This window comes from Aspergillus tubingensis (genome assembly GCF_013340325.1).
Source record: "Aspergillus tubingensis WU-2223L DNA, scaffold_9, whole genome shotgun sequence".
Lineage (NCBI taxonomy): Eukaryota > Fungi > Ascomycota > Eurotiomycetes > Eurotiales > Aspergillaceae > Aspergillus > Aspergillus tubingensis.
The window spans coordinates 2,581,770-2,598,668 of record NW_023336283.1 but is presented as its reverse complement, the minus strand read 5'-3'; the positions used below and the strand labels follow the sequence as shown (position 1 = coordinate 2,598,668).

General features: G+C 52.8%; 7 protein-coding genes across 7 annotated transcripts; 5 read left to right on the top strand and 2 right to left on the bottom strand.

The window, feature by feature from the left end:
* Window positions 1-244: 244 nt before the first annotated feature.
* AtWU_08925 (snoRNA-splicing protein PRP40) lies at window positions 245-2,834 on the bottom strand (the record flags this gene model as incomplete). The annotated part of the gene is made up of 4 exons (XM_035504033.1): window positions 245-1,285; window positions 1,338-2,394; window positions 2,457-2,611; window positions 2,694-2,834. The coding sequence occupies 4 exons, from the start codon at window positions 2,832-2,834 to the stop codon at window positions 245-247; spliced, it is 2,394 nt and encodes a 797-aa protein (XP_035359926.1).
* A 312-nt stretch (window positions 2,835-3,146) lies between these two features.
* Window positions 3,147-5,065, top strand: AtWU_08924 (TRAPP trafficking subunit Trs65 domain-containing protein; the record flags this gene model as incomplete). Its single annotated transcript, XM_035504032.1, has 4 exons — window positions 3,147-3,321; window positions 3,384-3,653; window positions 3,704-4,829; window positions 4,882-5,065. 4 exons carry the CDS (start codon window positions 3,147-3,149, stop codon window positions 5,063-5,065), a joined length of 1,755 nt encoding a protein of 584 aa, XP_035359925.1.
* An 801-nt stretch (window positions 5,066-5,866) lies between these two features.
* Window positions 5,867-7,037, top strand: AtWU_08923 (Mpv17/PMP22 family protein; the record flags this gene model as incomplete). Its single annotated transcript, XM_035504031.1, has 6 exons — window positions 5,867-5,932; window positions 6,086-6,176; window positions 6,245-6,270; window positions 6,339-6,681; window positions 6,741-6,907; window positions 6,966-7,037. The coding sequence occupies 6 exons, from the start codon at window positions 5,867-5,869 to the stop codon at window positions 7,035-7,037; spliced, it is 765 nt and encodes a 254-aa protein (XP_035359924.1).
* An 802-nt stretch (window positions 7,038-7,839) lies between these two features.
* Window positions 7,840-9,270, top strand: pgkA (phosphoglycerate kinase pgkA; the record flags this gene model as incomplete). Its single annotated transcript, XM_035504030.1, has 3 exons — window positions 7,840-7,905; window positions 8,004-8,424; window positions 8,504-9,270. 3 exons carry the CDS (start codon window positions 7,840-7,842, stop codon window positions 9,268-9,270), a joined length of 1,254 nt encoding a protein of 417 aa, XP_035359923.1.
* Window positions 9,271-10,084: 814 nt separating this feature from the next.
* On the bottom strand, window positions 10,085-10,624 carry AtWU_08921 (proteasome regulatory particle lid subunit SEM1; the record flags this gene model as incomplete). The annotated part of the gene is made up of 3 exons (XM_035504029.1): window positions 10,085-10,118; window positions 10,247-10,361; window positions 10,510-10,624. The coding sequence occupies 3 exons, from the start codon at window positions 10,622-10,624 to the stop codon at window positions 10,085-10,087; spliced, it is 264 nt and encodes an 87-aa protein (XP_035359922.1).
* A 948-nt stretch (window positions 10,625-11,572) lies between these two features.
* AtWU_08920 (TTC39/IML2 family protein) lies at window positions 11,573-14,038 on the top strand (the record flags this gene model as incomplete). The annotated part of the gene is made up of 6 exons (XM_035504028.1): window positions 11,573-11,654; window positions 11,732-11,749; window positions 11,840-11,916; window positions 12,014-12,080; window positions 12,142-13,145; window positions 13,199-14,038. 6 exons carry the CDS (start codon window positions 11,573-11,575, stop codon window positions 14,036-14,038), a joined length of 2,088 nt encoding a protein of 695 aa, XP_035359921.1.
* A 973-nt stretch (window positions 14,039-15,011) lies between these two features.
* AtWU_08919 (MFS transporter) lies at window positions 15,012-16,853 on the top strand (the record flags this gene model as incomplete). Its single annotated transcript, XM_035504027.1, has 4 exons — window positions 15,012-15,360; window positions 15,435-15,456; window positions 15,520-15,611; window positions 15,667-16,853. The coding sequence occupies 4 exons, from the start codon at window positions 15,012-15,014 to the stop codon at window positions 16,851-16,853; spliced, it is 1,650 nt and encodes a 549-aa protein (XP_035359920.1).
* Window positions 16,854-16,899: the final 46 nt, after the last annotated feature.

Genomic DNA, 16,899 nt, shown 5'->3' with positions numbered 1-16,899 from the left:
GAACTACCATTTCTAGATATATAATAGAAGAAGTATCATTATAGGTATTGTATTTGTATTTTCACATGTCAAGAAATGCATATATCAATCGTGTGAGCGCTAGACATACAAAGTCGATATACGGGGGCAGCAAAGACGACAGACGCGTCCACCAGAACCCGACACTACAAGTGTAGAGTCAGTCAGCGTCCATTGGCAATTACCTATGGAACGGGTAGTAGTGTGTGTGTGTGTGTGCATCTACTTAATCTTCTTCAATCTCCCCTTCTTCACTACCGGAGTGGACGGCCTTTTCCTCTTTCTTTCCATCATCGGTTGCCGCTGGAGTCCGCTCGCGACGGTCCCGGTCTCGCCTGGCACCGCGGCTGCGTTCGCGCTCCCGACTATCACGTCGGTAGCGCTTCGCAGAGCGACTGGCAACACTTTCCGTATCGCTGTCGCGTCTGCGCCTACGATCATTGCTTGTGGTGCTCCGGGTATCGGCACCATAATCAAGCTCATCCCGACCTCCACGGGGATCACCGCGTGTGCGATAGAGGCGTTCGCGCTCTTCCTCACGCTCGCGGCGCTCGCGTTCGTAGTGGCTAAGAGGGCGTGCGCTGCGATCCCGGTCCCAGTCGCGATCGCGGTCCCTATCCCGCTCACGCTCACGGTAACGTTCCCGGTCTCGATCGCGCTCTTCCCGTCTCTCTCGGACGGGCGATAGGCCGCTGGCCTTGCGGTAGGAGCGTTCACGGTCTGCTTGGGCTTTACGGCGATCTGCCTCGTAGGCATCTGGTTCTGGGGTCCGGCTGAGACGGCTAGATGTTCCCCTTCTTTCGCCTCTATAGGATGGCCCGCTGCGATGATCACGATCACGGTCGTGGTGATCACGGCGACTTCCGCGATCCCTGTCGCGGGTCTCGCGGTCTCGTTCCGCATCCTCCTCCTTCTCCTTCAGGCGGCGTATGACCTTGTCAAAGGCGGCCTGTCGGAGCTCATCGGTCTCCAGAGACTTGTACTCATCAAATCTTTCGATCCGCGGCTGCACCTGTTCCCAAGTATCAGTTGCACGGACAGGGGGATCGAGACGCTTGATCCGGGAACGCAGTGAATCTATAGCGCGGCGCTGATGACGGTCCGCAGCATGCTTCTCTTCCTCGCTTCGTCGGACAGCCTTCTCCTGGATACGCTGGAAAATCAGTTGGAGTATCTCCGGATCAATGTTGGCCGTGCGGCGATCACCAGATACAGCAGCGTTGAACTCCTCCAAAGTGGTCTTTGGTGTAACCTCGAAGCGTTTGTCCTGAGTACAGGTTAGTGACAGAAAACAGAAAACCGGGTTTAATCACACTCACGTCAAGTACATCCAAGACATCATTACGCGGGCCACGCAGTGAGCGTTCTTCTTCTTCAACCATATCCCAAAACAAATCCAGGGGAGAAGATCCGGAGTTACCCAGGATACCAACGTACCGAGGATCCTCGTGGATCAAGGGGTAGATGTTCATCCACTTGCTTCCAGCCTTGATCTTACCCTGAGATCTCAGCTCCTTCAGAAGCTCGATAAACTGCTCGCGGGCATGACGCTCTTTTCTCGCCTTTGCAGCCTTTTGTTGCTGACGCGCATCGTTGAAGGCCCGCTCAAGGGACTTGATGTGGTTCTCGAATGCAGTCAAGATATCGGACTTGCTCAGGGTTCTGAACTTGTCGTCGCTTTGAACTTTGTCATTCGACTGAATAATCGCCTGTGCTTCAGACCAGCGTGTGTATGGTTCCAGGTTGAGGGACTTCAAGATAGTCACCAGCTCATCCATAGCAGCTTTACGCTTAACAGCTTCCTCCTCGATGTGCTCCTTCTTGAGCTCAACAATGTACTCCTCGAAGAGCTGGCGCCTCTCGTTTTCATCATCCGTAGATCTAAAGATGGTTTCGCCCTCGATGATCGGTCGGATGGTCTTCCAGCGACTGTAATGTTTAATCTCAGGATGGCGCTTCAGCATGGTATTGAAATCTGCTCTGAGCTTAGCGAATCTTTCTTTCGCCCGATCCTTTTCCTGCATGCGAACCTCGACCGCATATTTTTCAAAAGCTGCCTTGCGGTCTCTGGGGTCTTTGAGGGCACGATACTGAGGATCCTTGATGGTTTCACGCATGGTCTGTTCCCAGCTCCAATCGGGTTGCACGTTGTGGCGCTTCAGCATCTTCATGAACGCGTTCTCTGCCTCTTCGAGGGAGCCGTACTCGGGTTCGGCTTGCTGTGTACCTAGGATAGGAGCCGCGGCGATGCCGTTGGTATCCATCGAGCCATATCCTCCACGTCGGTCGCCATATCCTCGATCATAGTCGTCGCGGTCACGCTGTTGAGGGTAAGAAGAAAACGAGCTAACACCACCTGCAACGAAGGTTGGGGCCCTATGGATAAACACGTTAGTCCCATAAGCGCATTGAGAGGCGAGTTTAGGTATGAAACTTACGCCACTGGAGGAGCCTGAGGCGCCGGAGCCTGTGCCAGAGCAGTCTTGTAAACATCTGGCATCTCCCAAGTGCTTTGCTTGGTTTCGGTGTTGTACCAGTATTTCCGACCACCCTCAGCAGTATATTCCTTCCATGGCTGATTTGCCAGCGCACGCTATATGAACATTGACAATAAATTAGAATCCAGTACAGAACTATATGGCAATGTCACTTAAAAAGGGCAGGAGGACACATACCTCAACCGGCGTCATCAGCTCGATGGGCTTCGACCACTGCGTCGCCTTCGTCTGCACATTGTAGTAGTAAACTCGACCATCAGAGTTACGCGCCTCCTGCCAAAGGGGAGGCGCGCCAGCCGGACCGTTCATGGGATTCATATCGAAGTTGCAGGAGCTGCCGGGGACAGATACTGCTGTTGCGACGATAAGAGAAGGTCGGGAAAAAGCAGCGTTCGAAGAAGCTCGCCGGGGTTCCTGCGCTAAGGTTGTTTGTCGTGTTTGCACCGTCCCGGGGTATCGAACACCTCCACCCGGCGCGCCTTGGGTCCCTGGCTGCTCTCTAAATTAAATGCGCATCGAGGGGAATTCCGTCTGTTGCCTTCTTTTGACCTTCCTGGTGTCGGTTACCTGTGCGCGTGCTATCCTTCTACCCCGTTACGAGAAGAAGAGCATGCGGCTGTTGTTCTCGCCATGCCGAGTCTCGACATCCCCGGGGAATTCCTCAGACATGCTGTTCTAGATACAGTTGTCCCGCATGCTTCAGATGCCGACTTAGAAGCAGCTCTGACGTCTGCTTTAGAAAAAGGCGCAGATGATCTCACTTCTGTGCTTTCACTAATACCGCAACGCTCTCTTCTGTTTTTCGGTATGCTACGACCTGCTGGCCTGATCGAGCTCTATCTCTTACTCATATGTAGCGTGATACAGATGAGTTCTGCACCGTTCGCGTTGTCCTACGACTATCCAATTGCTCCCCACCGAGCTTGAAACAGTATCTTCCACACCTCGAAGTCCGACTGGATGCCTTTGCCATTGATCCCGCCGAGACAGTCGCGGAGAATCCGACTCCGACTCGGGACCTCATATTCTCAGGGGTTGTAGATTCACAGGAGCCATTGGTGGTGGTAAATGAGTTTGAGGGAGACACCGGTGGGGGCAACCACGTATATGTGATCTGGAGTGTCAAGGCTTTCTTGAGTAAGGTCCCCGTTCATGTTCCGGCACCCTGCCGTGCTGATAAGCTTCAGAGCGTCCTCGCATACGCATTCAACACCCTTCCCTCCTCTTCATCGCCTCCGCTAGCCTCAACCCAGCTGAAACCCGACAGCAAGAGTCTCGGGGAGACGACTACCTCCCGCCTCTGATCCCGGCCTCTACAAATATTCTACAGCCGCTATCGAGTGACAAATCCTTGGATCAAAAAGATCCATTCCTCCCCGCATCTAGGCTTTTGCGAGTTGTACCGGCGAAATACAGCGAAGACCCCATATATAACGTCCAGCAGCATTCCGGCCACCCCATACGCATAGTTCCTGCTGCCAGTGCAAGGATACGCTATTCTCGGTTGAATGCCTATAGCGGGCGGCCTACTACCGTTGCAAGCCTAGATTTCGAGGTGACACCATTTCTCAATTGCGATGTCACATTTGACAAAGCAGAGCTTAGCATGTCGGATGGAACGATAGAGACACTCACAGATGCACCGGGGCTGCTTCCGCCCATCCGCTGCCAGCCGCGAGATGATATTACCCTTGTATACAAGTTAACGCCCGACTATGCGCCTGACCCAAATCCATCAACAACCGTGATGGTCAGTGTCCTGGATATCTCGCTAGAAGCAATCATCTACCTGTCGGACAATTGTAACCCGCGGATCTTGATGCAATGGAGAACCAACGTTGATTTCTCCATGGTTCTCAACCCAACCTTTGGGGGTCCTAGCCAAGCTCTACAACGGAACAACCGCCCTGCAAGTCTTCCGATGACACCCAACCAAAGCAACGCCGCAGCGGGGACCGCCACGCCTAATCGAAGCTCCCTGAGAGAGCGGGCATACTCAACAGCAGGCCTTGGTGTATCGGTTTCGTTCAGTGGCCCTCCACATGTCGAAGTAGGAAAGCCCTTTGCTTGGAGTATCTTCATCGTGAACCGATCCTCCGGTTCGCGCAAATTCTCGATAGTTGCAATCCCTCGCCGGAAGAAGTTGGACCCACGGGGACATACCGTGCGACCATCTTCTTCATCTGCGACGAGCCGCAAAGATGCTCAGGTCGCGGAAGCTGTAACAGATGACAACATCGTTCATGCACTCCAGAAGAGTGTAGTTGGCCAGGAAGCAGAACTCATTTCTCTGAGTACCGACGTTCGGGCTGGGTGAGTAGCTTCACAACTTCCTTTCCTTTTACCCTAGCTGATCATATCATAGTCCCCTTTTGCCTGGCACCTGTTTTTCTACGGAATTGAAATTGCTTCCCTTGGCGGTGGGAGCGCTTCGTCTGGAAGCTGTACGCCTGGTGGATGTAAATACGAATGAGATGATTGATATTAAGGATCTCCCGGACATCCATTCCTTTGACAGGAAAGGTCAGCCGACCGAGGTGGTCAGTTGAGAAGAGGTCTGGATTATCCTTATGATAGATAGCTTGAATGCTGGCTAGCTACGATGCATGTTAATGGACTTGGCTATCTTTACGATTTAAGGGGTGATAGCATGTTTAGCGGGTGGTGATAAGGAATAGATATTCGTCAAGTCTGATGATGAGTTGCATGTATATCATATCAATAGAGCATTTAATTGTACTTATCAAGCGCTGGATCTCCCCAGACGGTACTAGTAGTAGTAGTAGTAGTAGTAGTAGTAGTAGTAGTCATTATAAGATTTCCCTGAGTAAAAAGGAGAAGAAGGGGGGGCTATAAAAGCGGCAATGCAGACCCTCCGCCCCAAAAAGCGGCGGGCGGGCGGAGATGGGCGGGTGATCACGCGAGCGGATTGGTTCAAGGGGCGGGGGAGAAGTTTGAACCCCCGGCAAGATGACATGACCTCGATCTTGCATCTTCGCTGCCTCAAGAATACTACCGTTCCTCTTGTTCGTTCTATTTAACGGGGGCTTGAATCGCTGGTCGACCTAAACCCAAATCTAACCTGCTTCTTCTTTTCTTTTTTGTACACAGTACCCAGTACGCCCGTCTCATCGACACCTAACGAGACGATCACTGACGCCCGGGTTTCCAGGAGTCGTCGGGAGGCTTGCTTAGTATTCGCCTGCTCGCCCTTGTTTCGCCTGTGCGCGCTTTCTGGCAGTCCTTTGCGTCATACTCGCCCCGAGCCCGCCAACCGGGATTTCCAGGCCGTTCGCCTTCGATCCCCTTCCATCTTGCCAATCACTTATCGTCTATCATCGCCCTTCGTCATGTTCTCCACTGGTCGTCGAAGAATACTCGATGGACTCAATCGGAGGTACATCTACGGCCGTCTGGTATGTGAAACTTTTGGTCTCAATTCCATCCTATCTCACCCAAGGGGGGCTTTTTACATTTTTGTCGTAAAAGCAATATTGTCTTACAAATAAATCTTGTCCTATGAGGGAACTCATCACTAATTTCACTCCTTCCATTCTTCTCCTTTTTAGCCATTGCTTCACGCCATAATCTTTCTCATCGAAATGGCGGCTGCAATGCGACTTGCCGCTAAGTTCAACTCTTACTATGCGGAGAAACCAGGTAAGGCTGTCATGTTGCTCCCTTGCTAAGGCGCCTTCAGGAGTTGACTGACTTTGTGTCGTCTTTAGTCTTAACCACCATGGTTACCAATGCGGTAAGAGCTCCTTCGAACGAATCATTTGTCGTTGGCATATGATCGACTGACGTTGGACGGCATGTTAGATCCTTGGTGGGATCGCAGACACGGTCGCACAGTTGATCACGGCTTTCAAAGCGCGTGGAGGACGCCGACCCTCTGATGGTAACGATCTCATCTCGATTGAGATCCATGACCTCGATAAAGAGAAGCCGCCTGCTCTTGGAGAGCTGGGACATGCTAGACATTTGGCGCCGGCCTTCGACTTTGAGCGCCTGACTCGCTTCATGTCATACGGTTTCTTCATGGCCCCAGTTCAGTTCCATTGGTTCGGTTTCTTGTCCAGGACGTTCCCCCTTACCAAGAGAAACCCGTCGATTCCCGCTCTCAAGAGAGTGTGCGTGGATCAGCTGATGTTCGCTCCTTTCGGTATGAAGCGTCTCCAGAGGAAGAAGAACGCGCTTTCTGTTTGCTAATGAGATCACCAGGTCTGGCGTGCTTCTTTTCCTTCATGACGGTCACCGAGGGAGGAGGTAGGAGAGCATTGACTCGCAAGTTCCAGGACGTTTATCTGCCAACCCTCAAGGCCAACTTTGTCCTGTGGCCCGCTGTTCAGATCCTGAACTTCCGTGTCGTACCTATCCAGTTCCAGATTGTGAGTTCCATTGTGACAGATGTCGTGTGCGCTGTGATACTGATACATATTGATTCAGCCCTTTGTGTCCTCCGTCGGTATCGCCTGGACTGCGTATCTGTCGTTGACCAACTCTTCGGAGGACGAGTAAGGGTAGAAGCGGGCTCATATTTTGGCTCCCACAAGGTTCTCAATCGTTTCTTCCCTCATTTGTCTGTCATTATTTCTTCCCCTGCGTTGTTTTGTGCTTACTGGGCGCTGTAAATGAGCTTTGGGGGTTCTGTTATTCTTCCTCTCATGGGTGGTGTATAGGTCATCTTCGTCCAGCAACGTGGGTACACCGGAGTCAATTGCATTGATCGATAAACCATGTCGACAAAAGGAATACACCAGTGTTTTTTCCGGGATTGAAACCAGGCACAAGCTCCAATATCTCCTGTAGGCGGGGTTGTCCCCACGAGAGCGAGCCGGCTTCCATAGACGAGAAATATCGGAACGATTGCTTGATAGATCCACCCCCGGACGCAGCAGAAGCTCCCATCGCAGCCATGATCCGAGGCTAAGGGGCTCCGAACGGGGCATAACAGGCATAATGTTCACCCCTGAGGCCCCGGACCCTTCCGTCATCGATTCACGGTCGCTGACATCAGTCCCGCATCAGCCCGAGGCGCCCGCGATTCTTCTTCTCTCACCGGCTGCCCCACCACCAGCCCATAACCACCACTTTTACCCCGCCGCCGAACCGAATGAAGTCGTAGCTTCCAGTGCCTAGAGTGACCAGACTCGCTCACCGCGGACCTATTAAGTAGGCATTTTTCTTAATCCCCTCGTACCCCGTGGTGCTACTAATACTACGCTGTCCCCCCCAAATTTCCCCTTCCCTTCTTTTTGTCACCCCACCTCTCTCTCCCATTCTCTGACCCCATCCGACTGTCGTAGAACCGTCGTTCATCATGTCTCTTACCAACAAGCTCGCTATCACCGATGTCGACCTCAAGGACAAGCGTGTCCTGATCCGGGTATGTTGTTGTTGCCCTGGAAACCCCCACCTTTCCATCAACCACCATCGTGCGGTCTAGGTAGCGCTTCAATGCTAATCAGTCGATTCAATGGACAGGTCGACTTCAACGTCCCCCTCAATGACAAGAAGGAGATCACCAACAACCAGCGTATCGTCGGTGCTCTGCCCACCATCAAGTACGCCATCGACAATGGTGCCAAGGCTGTTGTCCTCATGTCCCACCTGGGCCGCCCCGACGGCAAGAAGAACGACAAGTACAGCCTGAAGCCCGTTGTTGCCGAGCTCGAGAAGCTGCTTGGCCGCAGCGTTGTCTTCACCGAGGACTGCGTTGGCCCCGAGGCTGAGGAGGCCGTTAACAAGGCCACTGGTGGCCAGATTGTTCTCCTTGAGAACCTGCGTTTCCACGCCGAGGAGGAGGGCAGCTCCAAGGATGCCGAGGGCAAGAAGGTCAAGGCCGACAAGGAGAAGGTCGCTGAGTTCCGCAAGGGCCTGACTGCTCTTGGTGACGTCTACATCAGTAAGCCATCCTTTTCTCGCATTCCCATATCGGGAGGCCAGTAGTAGTTTATGAGCTCTGTACTAATTCCACACCACAGACGACGCTTTCGGCACTGCCCACCGTGCCCACTCTTCCATGGTCGGTGTTGACCTTCCTCAGAAGGCTTCCGGTTTCCTCGTCAAGAAGGAGCTCGAGTACTTCGCCAAGGCTCTCGAGAGCCCCCAGCGCCCCTTCCTTGCCATCCTGGGTGGTGCCAAGGTCTCCGACAAGATCCAGCTGATTGACAACCTGCTCCCCAAGGTCAACAGCCTGATCATCACCGGTGCCATGGCCTTCACTTTCAAGAAGACCCTGGAGGGTGTCAAGATCGGAAACAGTCTCTTCGACGAGGCTGGCAGCAAGATCGTCGGCGAGGTCGTCGAGAAGGCCAAGAAGCACGACGTCAAGATCGTTCTCCCCGTTGACTACGTCACTGCCGACAAGTTCGCTGCTGACGCCAAGACTGGCACTGCCACCGATGCTGAGGGTATTCCCGACGGCTACATGGGTCTGGACGTTGGCGAGAAGAGTGTTGAGCTCTACAAGCAGACCATTGCCGAGGCCAAGACCATCCTCTGGAACGGTCCCCCCGGTGTCTTCGAGCTGGAGCCCTTCGCCAACGGCACCAAGAAGACCCTCGATGCCGTCGTCTCCGCTGCTCAGTCCGGCTCTATCGTCATCATCGGAGGTGGTGACACTGCCACCGTCGCCGCCAAGTACGGCGTCGAGGACAAGCTCAGCCACGTCTCCACCGGTGGTGGTGCCTCTCTGGAGCTCCTTGAGGGCAAGGAGCTGCCCGGTGTTGCTGCCCTGTCGAGTAAGTAAAATTTAACAAGACATATTATCACACTGGATATGCGGAGATGATGCTGCATGACAAAAATCCGTCCCATGTTTCCTTGGAGGAGAATGAGCTGTGGTTGAGCTTCCATGTTCTGGACTAGTTGGACAGGCGGGCTTGTTGTAGTACCCTACCTGTCAGCCTTCCCGGCGCCCCCTCAAGACAGGGGACAACTTTACGAATGTAATGTACAAAGAATGATAATTAATCTCATCAAAATACGCGTTTTGCCTATATCATACTCAAGAGAGGTTCTGATGATGCAATCTCTGACTAGTGACGGGTCCGAAGCTGTGAGCGGGGAATGATTTAAATGGAGTCGCAATGAGGTCACAAGATTGAAGTTGATAGTGGGTGGGTTCGATTCGATTCATCCAGTAATGGGTGTGTGTAAATAAAATCGTAGAAAGTACATAAACGTGCTTATGCACCACATACACCGCTTCCAGCAAAGTTGCAGCAAGCAAGCAAACCTGCTACCAGACCTCCCACCATAGACGACCTAGACCTAGTCTGCAGACAAATCCTTCCACGACCGCGCATCAGGGCTAGCTAGCCACTGGACCGGCACCGCCAAAGCAGACAGACAGACAGACAGACGAATCTCTTTACTCAAATAAGTTCTATCGACAATTGTTTCATCGATCCTCTACCGAGTCGCGTGAGGGTAAAAAGCTGCACGTGTAATCAAATTTAGTTGATTAATGCCTTCGTGGAATTTGCGTGTGTGTGTGTGTATGTGTTTGTGTTCATCTCAATTAAAACCGACAACCCGTCCGTCATCTAACATGAAGTCTATTAATTAGATGCCCCGACCTTCTTCAGTTCCTCTCTGTAGTTTGAGGGGAGATATGTTAGTCCATCTGAGCTTTATATGGAGTTTGAAGTAGATGGGGAGAGATAATTGCGCCCATGGAAATTGACCGATGAGGGTTGGCTTGGCTTGAAGGGAAAACGTACTTCAGTTGCTTGGAGAAGTCCTCGGCCGCATCGTCATCATCCCAGCTCTCCTCCCACAGGTGAGCGCTTGCGCCGTTGGCAGCAGATCCTTGTTCGGTTTCCTCCTGGGGCCAGTCTGCAAGTAGTGAAAAAAAAGCTCCGAGGTCAGCGCAATCCGTCATCCGTAAGATTCATTTCATTTTGCCGGCTGTTTGGGATGGAAGCGGAGCTAGCTCCCTCTTCTGCATGACGGGGGAAAACCAGCGGTCTGGTTCATGGCTAACCTTCAACGGGAAAGTCCTCGAACTCGTCGTCTTCTTCCAGCACGGGGGGCTTCTGTTGCTGTGGCTGTTGGGTAGGCTCGGCCTTGGTGTCCTGGGTCGCGGTGGGATTCGACATGATGGGTGGGAGTGGGAGGGGGGGAAGGGCAGCGGACAGGTGGCTTTAGGGAGGTGAAAGGAGGGGTCGTACGAAGGAATCAAAGAAGGAGAGGGGGAGGAGGAGAGGTGAGGAATGAGAGATGACAGATCAGAAGATTGAAAGTGGCGGTGGTAGGTGGTGTTGGTTGTTGGCAAGCAAGGTAAATGGAATGAGAGAGTGAGAGTCGCGGCGGCGGCGACGGAGGCGGAGACGCAGGCGATGGCGTCGGTTCGACTTTGGCTGGGCGGCGGCACTATCACTACTTAGTAGACTAGTCCGCAGTCGGTCAAATCGACCTGACGACGTCAAGCTTTATTGTTGTTCCCCTTCTGTTCCCCTCCAGTCTTGCCGGACATACCGGACATGACCCCAGCTCCCAATCTGTCCAACATTTCCTTCCTCCCTCCCTCCCATTCGTGAGACATTTAAATACGATCCCCTCTACCCGATGCGCTAAATCACTTGGTTCGTGATCTCTGAGAGCCTTGTTCGTGAGCAAAGTCCCGGCAATTTCCAGTCAGTTGCTCCGCCTCGCCGCCGCAAAGTGGACCGTGGGTTCGACGCTATTATTGTTTCTGGTCCCCGTTGCTTATAATCCCCAGGCCATCCGGCCTAGCCAGCCCTTGGGTCGGAGTCGCCTCTTTTCTACTTCCGTACAAATTGTTCGCCTTTGGACTATTGTTATTGATTCTCTTTGCATCTCCCCCCCACCTCTCTCTTTTTCTTGGGTTATGGTCCCGGAGTCTCGCTACGTCCTTGGTGCGTATCGAATGGGAGATTCGATCATCTTCCCATTCCATCTACGTCTGCTTCGGGGCCCTTCGGTTCTTGGTTAATTGATCGCCATACGTCTCGTGCACAACTTCCTTTCTAGTTTTATTCTCTACCTGCAGGCCTGGTTTTCACCAGGCTCCCTTCTTTTTGAATATGTTTCGCGTAGGCTCCTGGCTCTATGGCAAGAAGCCAGCCTCCACCCAGTCTCTGGACTCTTTGTCCGAACTGCGAGATCGTGAGTGAGCACAGAGGTCTTTCCAGCCCCGTCTAGAATGCGACAAATGCTGACAATCAATTATTTGGGACTTAAAGTTGAGGATGCTATGAGGGGTATGTCCAATTTTCCATGCGTGATCGAATCCCCGCTCTTCCGGGGTCAGTGCTAAAGGCGCTCTGCTGACTGAATGGTTGGGCAACCAGCGGCCACGTTAATCCTCAATGACGATGTGGACGGCGCCGAAGACGGTCTTTCCGAAGGAACCTCGTCGTTTCATAATGTGCGTATGCCTTTGGTTTGGACAAGTACCTGCCGATCTTCAAAGTCACTAGCTCTGTAGTGCCTCTGCTGATCTACAACTCGTGCCTGGTATATAGCTTGGCAGAGGTGTCGTTGCGTTCATCCGGGCCACACTGGGTTTTGAACAGGAGATCATGCGTCAGGGTGTGTAACCAGTGTGACCACTGTCCTGTTAGAGGTGTCCGTGATGACTGATGTTCTATAGCCTCGGAGCGACTCAATGCCGCGGAGACGAGTGCCGCCAACGACCAGCATCGCGCGCAACACAACTCTCATGCGCCCAATACATACCACTCACAAATATATGCTCCCGGGACGGAATTCGCGCTCTGCCAGGCCATGGCGCAGCTCATGAGCGCCGTCGTCGGCGTCCTGAATGAAAGTCTCACGGAAAGTATCAAAGGATTCTATAAGCTCAGAAAGGCATATATCACCCTAGACGCTATTCTTAAGATGGAGCAAAAGTTCATCATGCAGGCGCGGAACTCCGGGGATACTACCTCTACGGAGAGTCTGCCACGGGGTGTTGGGCAGGGAGCGGCGCCCACGTCCGTTCCTGCATCTCCGGTAGAGCCCGACGACCTGAAGAAGGGATTTTCAGACCTTTCAATCTCCGCGGACTCCGAAACATCGGCATCAGGTCCCTCTGATATGCTGAGCCATGATCCTGATTCGGACATTTTCAAGAACCAGATCGACGTGTTCGTCCACTCCGGCGCCAACTTCTGCTTCGGAATTCTCTTGCTTCTGATTTCCATGGTCCCGCCCGCGTTCAGTAAGCTTTTGGGAATCATTGGCTTCCACGGAGACAAGGAACGCGGATTGAGGATGCTTTGGCAAGCCAGTAAATTCCACAACCTGATTGGTGCCCTCGCCGCTTTCTCCATTCTCGGATATTCGAACGGCTTCGTCCGGTACTGCGATATAATGCCCGATCCCGTCCCTGGCGATGACGTGCAGGGCTATCCCCAGGAACGGCTGGAGGCCTTGCTGGCCCTGATGCGGAAGCGCTTTCCGAAGAGTCAACTGTGGCTGCTGGAAGAGTCCCGGATGAACGGAGCAAACAAGAAATTAGATGTTGCCTTGGAGCTGCTCTGTGGAGAAGACCGCAGTCCGCTCAAGCAGGTCGAGGCGCTGCGAGTTTTCGAACGGAGTCTGAACGCCATGTACCTCCACAGATACGAGCTTTGTGCCGAGTCTTTCCTCGAGGTATGCTGTCCTGATTGAGGTATAGAAGATCTTAATCAAACTGACCATTACAGTGCGTCGAACTCAACTCTTGGTCTCGATCACTCTACTACTATATTGCAGGATCGGCCCATCTCAGCCTATACCGAAACGTTGCTGGAACGGATGCTACTGCCGCAGCTAAACATGCTGAAAAGGCCGTGGAGTACTTCCGGAAGGCGCCGCCATTGGCTGGCAAGAAGAAGTTCATGGCTCGACAGCTGCCTTTTGACGTCTTTGTTTCTCGCAAGATCGCCAAGTGGGAGGCCCGCGCCAAAGAGTGGAAGGTGCCCTTGGTGGATGCCGTGGGAGTGGATCCGATTGAAGAGATGATTTTCTTCTGGAACGGACACAGTCGTATGACGCAGGAACAGCTGGAAGAATCCATGACGAAGCTGGCGTGGTCCGAAAGCGAAGCCAATAAGACATGGTCACGCGAAGGTACGGAAGAGAAGGCTATCTTGCAGCTCCTGCGTGCAGCTGTCTTTCGTGCCATGCGCCGGCACGATGAAGCGAAAGAGATCATTCGCACGAGCATCTTCAGCCAGGACAAGTCCCAGTTCACCGGACATCTCAAGGATGACTGGATCTACCCGGTGGCACACTTCGAGATGGCGGCCAATCTGTGGATGGAACGGCCGACGTACAGTGCTATTCACGGAGGACCGGAGTCATCTAGCGAGAAACCAGCTGCTGGAAGCACCGAGAACGATATACAGCTGGAGCGCCGCCAAGTGCACGAATGTAAGGAGCACCTAGAGAAGGCGGCCAAATGGGAGAGCTATGAACTAGACGCGCGCGTTGGGCTCAAAGTGACGGCCGCACTGGAGGCCGTTGAGAAATGGGAGAGTGCGCACGCGACAACATCCGGATGAGGATGGATGATTGATGTATTATGACGCTGTACATTTACCGCCAGCATTGGAACATTACGATAAGACAAGACATTAAAGGGATAGACGGAGCAATCAATGCATGTTTGTTGATTTTTTTTTACAAGGGTACCCTGACCACGTAGGAGCGACAATCATAGATACACTCGACCCGCCCGTATCTCTCACCTCATCTAGACCATAGTAGACCTTTCTTGAATTCTTTGACCGACAGTTAGACTTTCTAGCGGTGGCGACGATCACCGTGGGTCGGATAAGTTTCCGGCCCTGTCACCTATCTGCCCCATCGGATGCATCCGTCCCTGACAAGCGCTCTCTTCTTGGCCGGGTAGAATTGCCCTGTCAGGCTGGGATACGTGCAGGATGTGACTCATGGTGCGCGTAGGGCGATTGAAAGGACCTGATCTATCCAGGAAATTGACGTCGATCCGGCAGACTGTTCTACCGGAATGGCCAAATCAGAGTGCGGCAAATGCAAAGAAGCAATGTTGGAGGGTCCCGTTATCGGACGTCCGATGCTTATGACGCTGCTCTCCGGGTAAAACGGCTTCGGGCTTCGGTTCCACGCCAGTGAAGAAATGTGCCTTAAAGATACTGGCATATCCTGCCCTGACTGAGAGGAGATTTGGATCTTTGCCTCCACTTGTTGAATCATTCATTTTGTCTCAGGTACTTGCTCAAACCGTGTGGCGTTCAAAACTATCACTAAATCTTTCTGTTGCATGTTCGGCAATTATCTTATCCCACCTTTACTTTTGCTTTTCGGAGATTCGGAGATTTTTTTACATCATTTTTATCGGGGACTTTTTTTTTTTTTTTAATTAATTCCGTCCCTCTGATATCATATTCTCCTCTCGCATATGCATAGTGTCTCGAAGGATTCTATTTACCGTTTATCAACTCGGAATTAAATCAATTGATTGATTAGATATAGTACTGCTTGCTGCTCTTCAAGATGTCGCGACACGAGCACTCCCGCTCATCGCTCTCATCCGAAGATGTCGAGTCTTCCGAAGACCACCACAGCGCATACGTGCACCCGGACGACCCGACTGCATTGGAGAAGCAAACCACCGCGGCATCGGGCATGTCGGCGCTCGAGAACCGTGCGCATTCGGTGATTTCGCGCATTCGCAGTCGCGAACCGGGGCAAACTGCGCGATTCACGCATCCGCTGTCGCATACTAAGACCTCCGAGGACGTCATTGTCGACTTTGAAGGGCCGGATGATCCGTATAGGCCGATGAATTGGACTTTTCGCAAGAAGGCGGTTACCACGATCTTGTATGGATTGACTACTATGGGTATGTGCGGTTGCTGTTATACTTGAATAAACCTCTTTAGGTGATGTGGTGCTGACAGTGGGTGCGTGCGATAGGTGCGACTTGGGCTAGTTCGATGTATGCTTGCTGCTCCTCTCTTGCCGATACTTGATCTATATCCCAGGTACTGACAAAGCGCAGTTTCTCCACAGGCACCAAGCAAATCGATGCGGAGTTTGGCGTGGGAGAGGAAGTCGGGACATTGGGTACAACGCTGCTGTTGTTCGGTTTCGGTAGGTCTCCATCTATACCACCATTCGCTCTCTGCGCATAAACTGACCTAGTCAGGCCTCGGTCCCCTCGTATGGGCACCTCTATCCGAAGTCTACGGACGCAAGCCCGCCGTACTCGCGCCATACTTCATCGCAGCCATCTTCTCCTTCGGCACCGCCACAGCCAAAGACCTCCAAACCGTCATGCTAACCCGATTCTTTTGCGGTTTCTTCGGCTCTGCGCCCGTCACCAACACCGGCGGAGTCCTCAGCGACATCTGGACCGCGGAGCAGCGCGGCGCCGCCATTGTCGGCTACGCCATGGCAGTCGTCGGCGGACCAGTACTAGGTCCGATCGTCGGCGGAGCCATCTGCCAAAGCTACCTCGGCTGGCGATGGACCGAATACATCACAGGAATCATGATGATGTTCTTCCTAGCGATGGACCTGATCTTCCTGGACGAAAGCTACCCGGCCGTTCTCCTCGTCTACAAAGCGCAACGCCTCCGCTTCGAAACCGGCAACTGGGCGCTCCACGCCCGCCACGAAGAATGGGACGTCACCTTCAAAGAACTCGGCAACAAGTACCTCATCCGGCCCTTCGCCCTCCTCACCACCCCGATCTGCTTCCTCGTCGCCATCTACGCCTCCTTCGTCTACGGCATTCTCTACCTCAGTCTGGCCTCCTTCCCCATCGAATTCCAAGAAGTCCGCGGCTGGAACCAAGTCGTCGGCGCCTTGCCTTTCCTCGCTTACCTCGTCGGTATCCTCTTCGGCGCTTGCATCAACCTTTTCAACCAGAAATTCTACATCGCCCGCTTCAAAGCGAACAATAACTTCCCCGTCCCTGAAGCCCGTTTACCCCCGATGATGCTCGGCTCGATCGTCTTTGCCGCTGGCCTCTTCATCTTCGCCTGGACTAGTGATCCCCATATCCATTGGATCGCTCCCATCATTGGCGCTGTCTGCATGGGCTTCGGGTTCTTTACCATCTTCCAAGCCGCCCTGAATTACCTCATCGATACCTTCCAGAAGGTTTCTGCCAGTGCTGTCGCCGCGAACACTTTCTTGAGAAGTTTGTTCGCTGGCTGTTTCCCCCTCTTCGCTAATATCATGTTTCATCGTTTGGGCGTGGATTGGGCCGCGAGTGTGTTGGGATTTGTGGCTGTTGCGTTGATTCCCATCCCTTATTTGTTTTATATCTATGGGAAGCGCATTAGGGCTAGGGGGAAGTGGTCCCGCGCTTCGGTTTACGGGTACTGATTTTATTTCTCTCCTTTGCTCGCTTCCTTCTTATACCCTTTGCGTT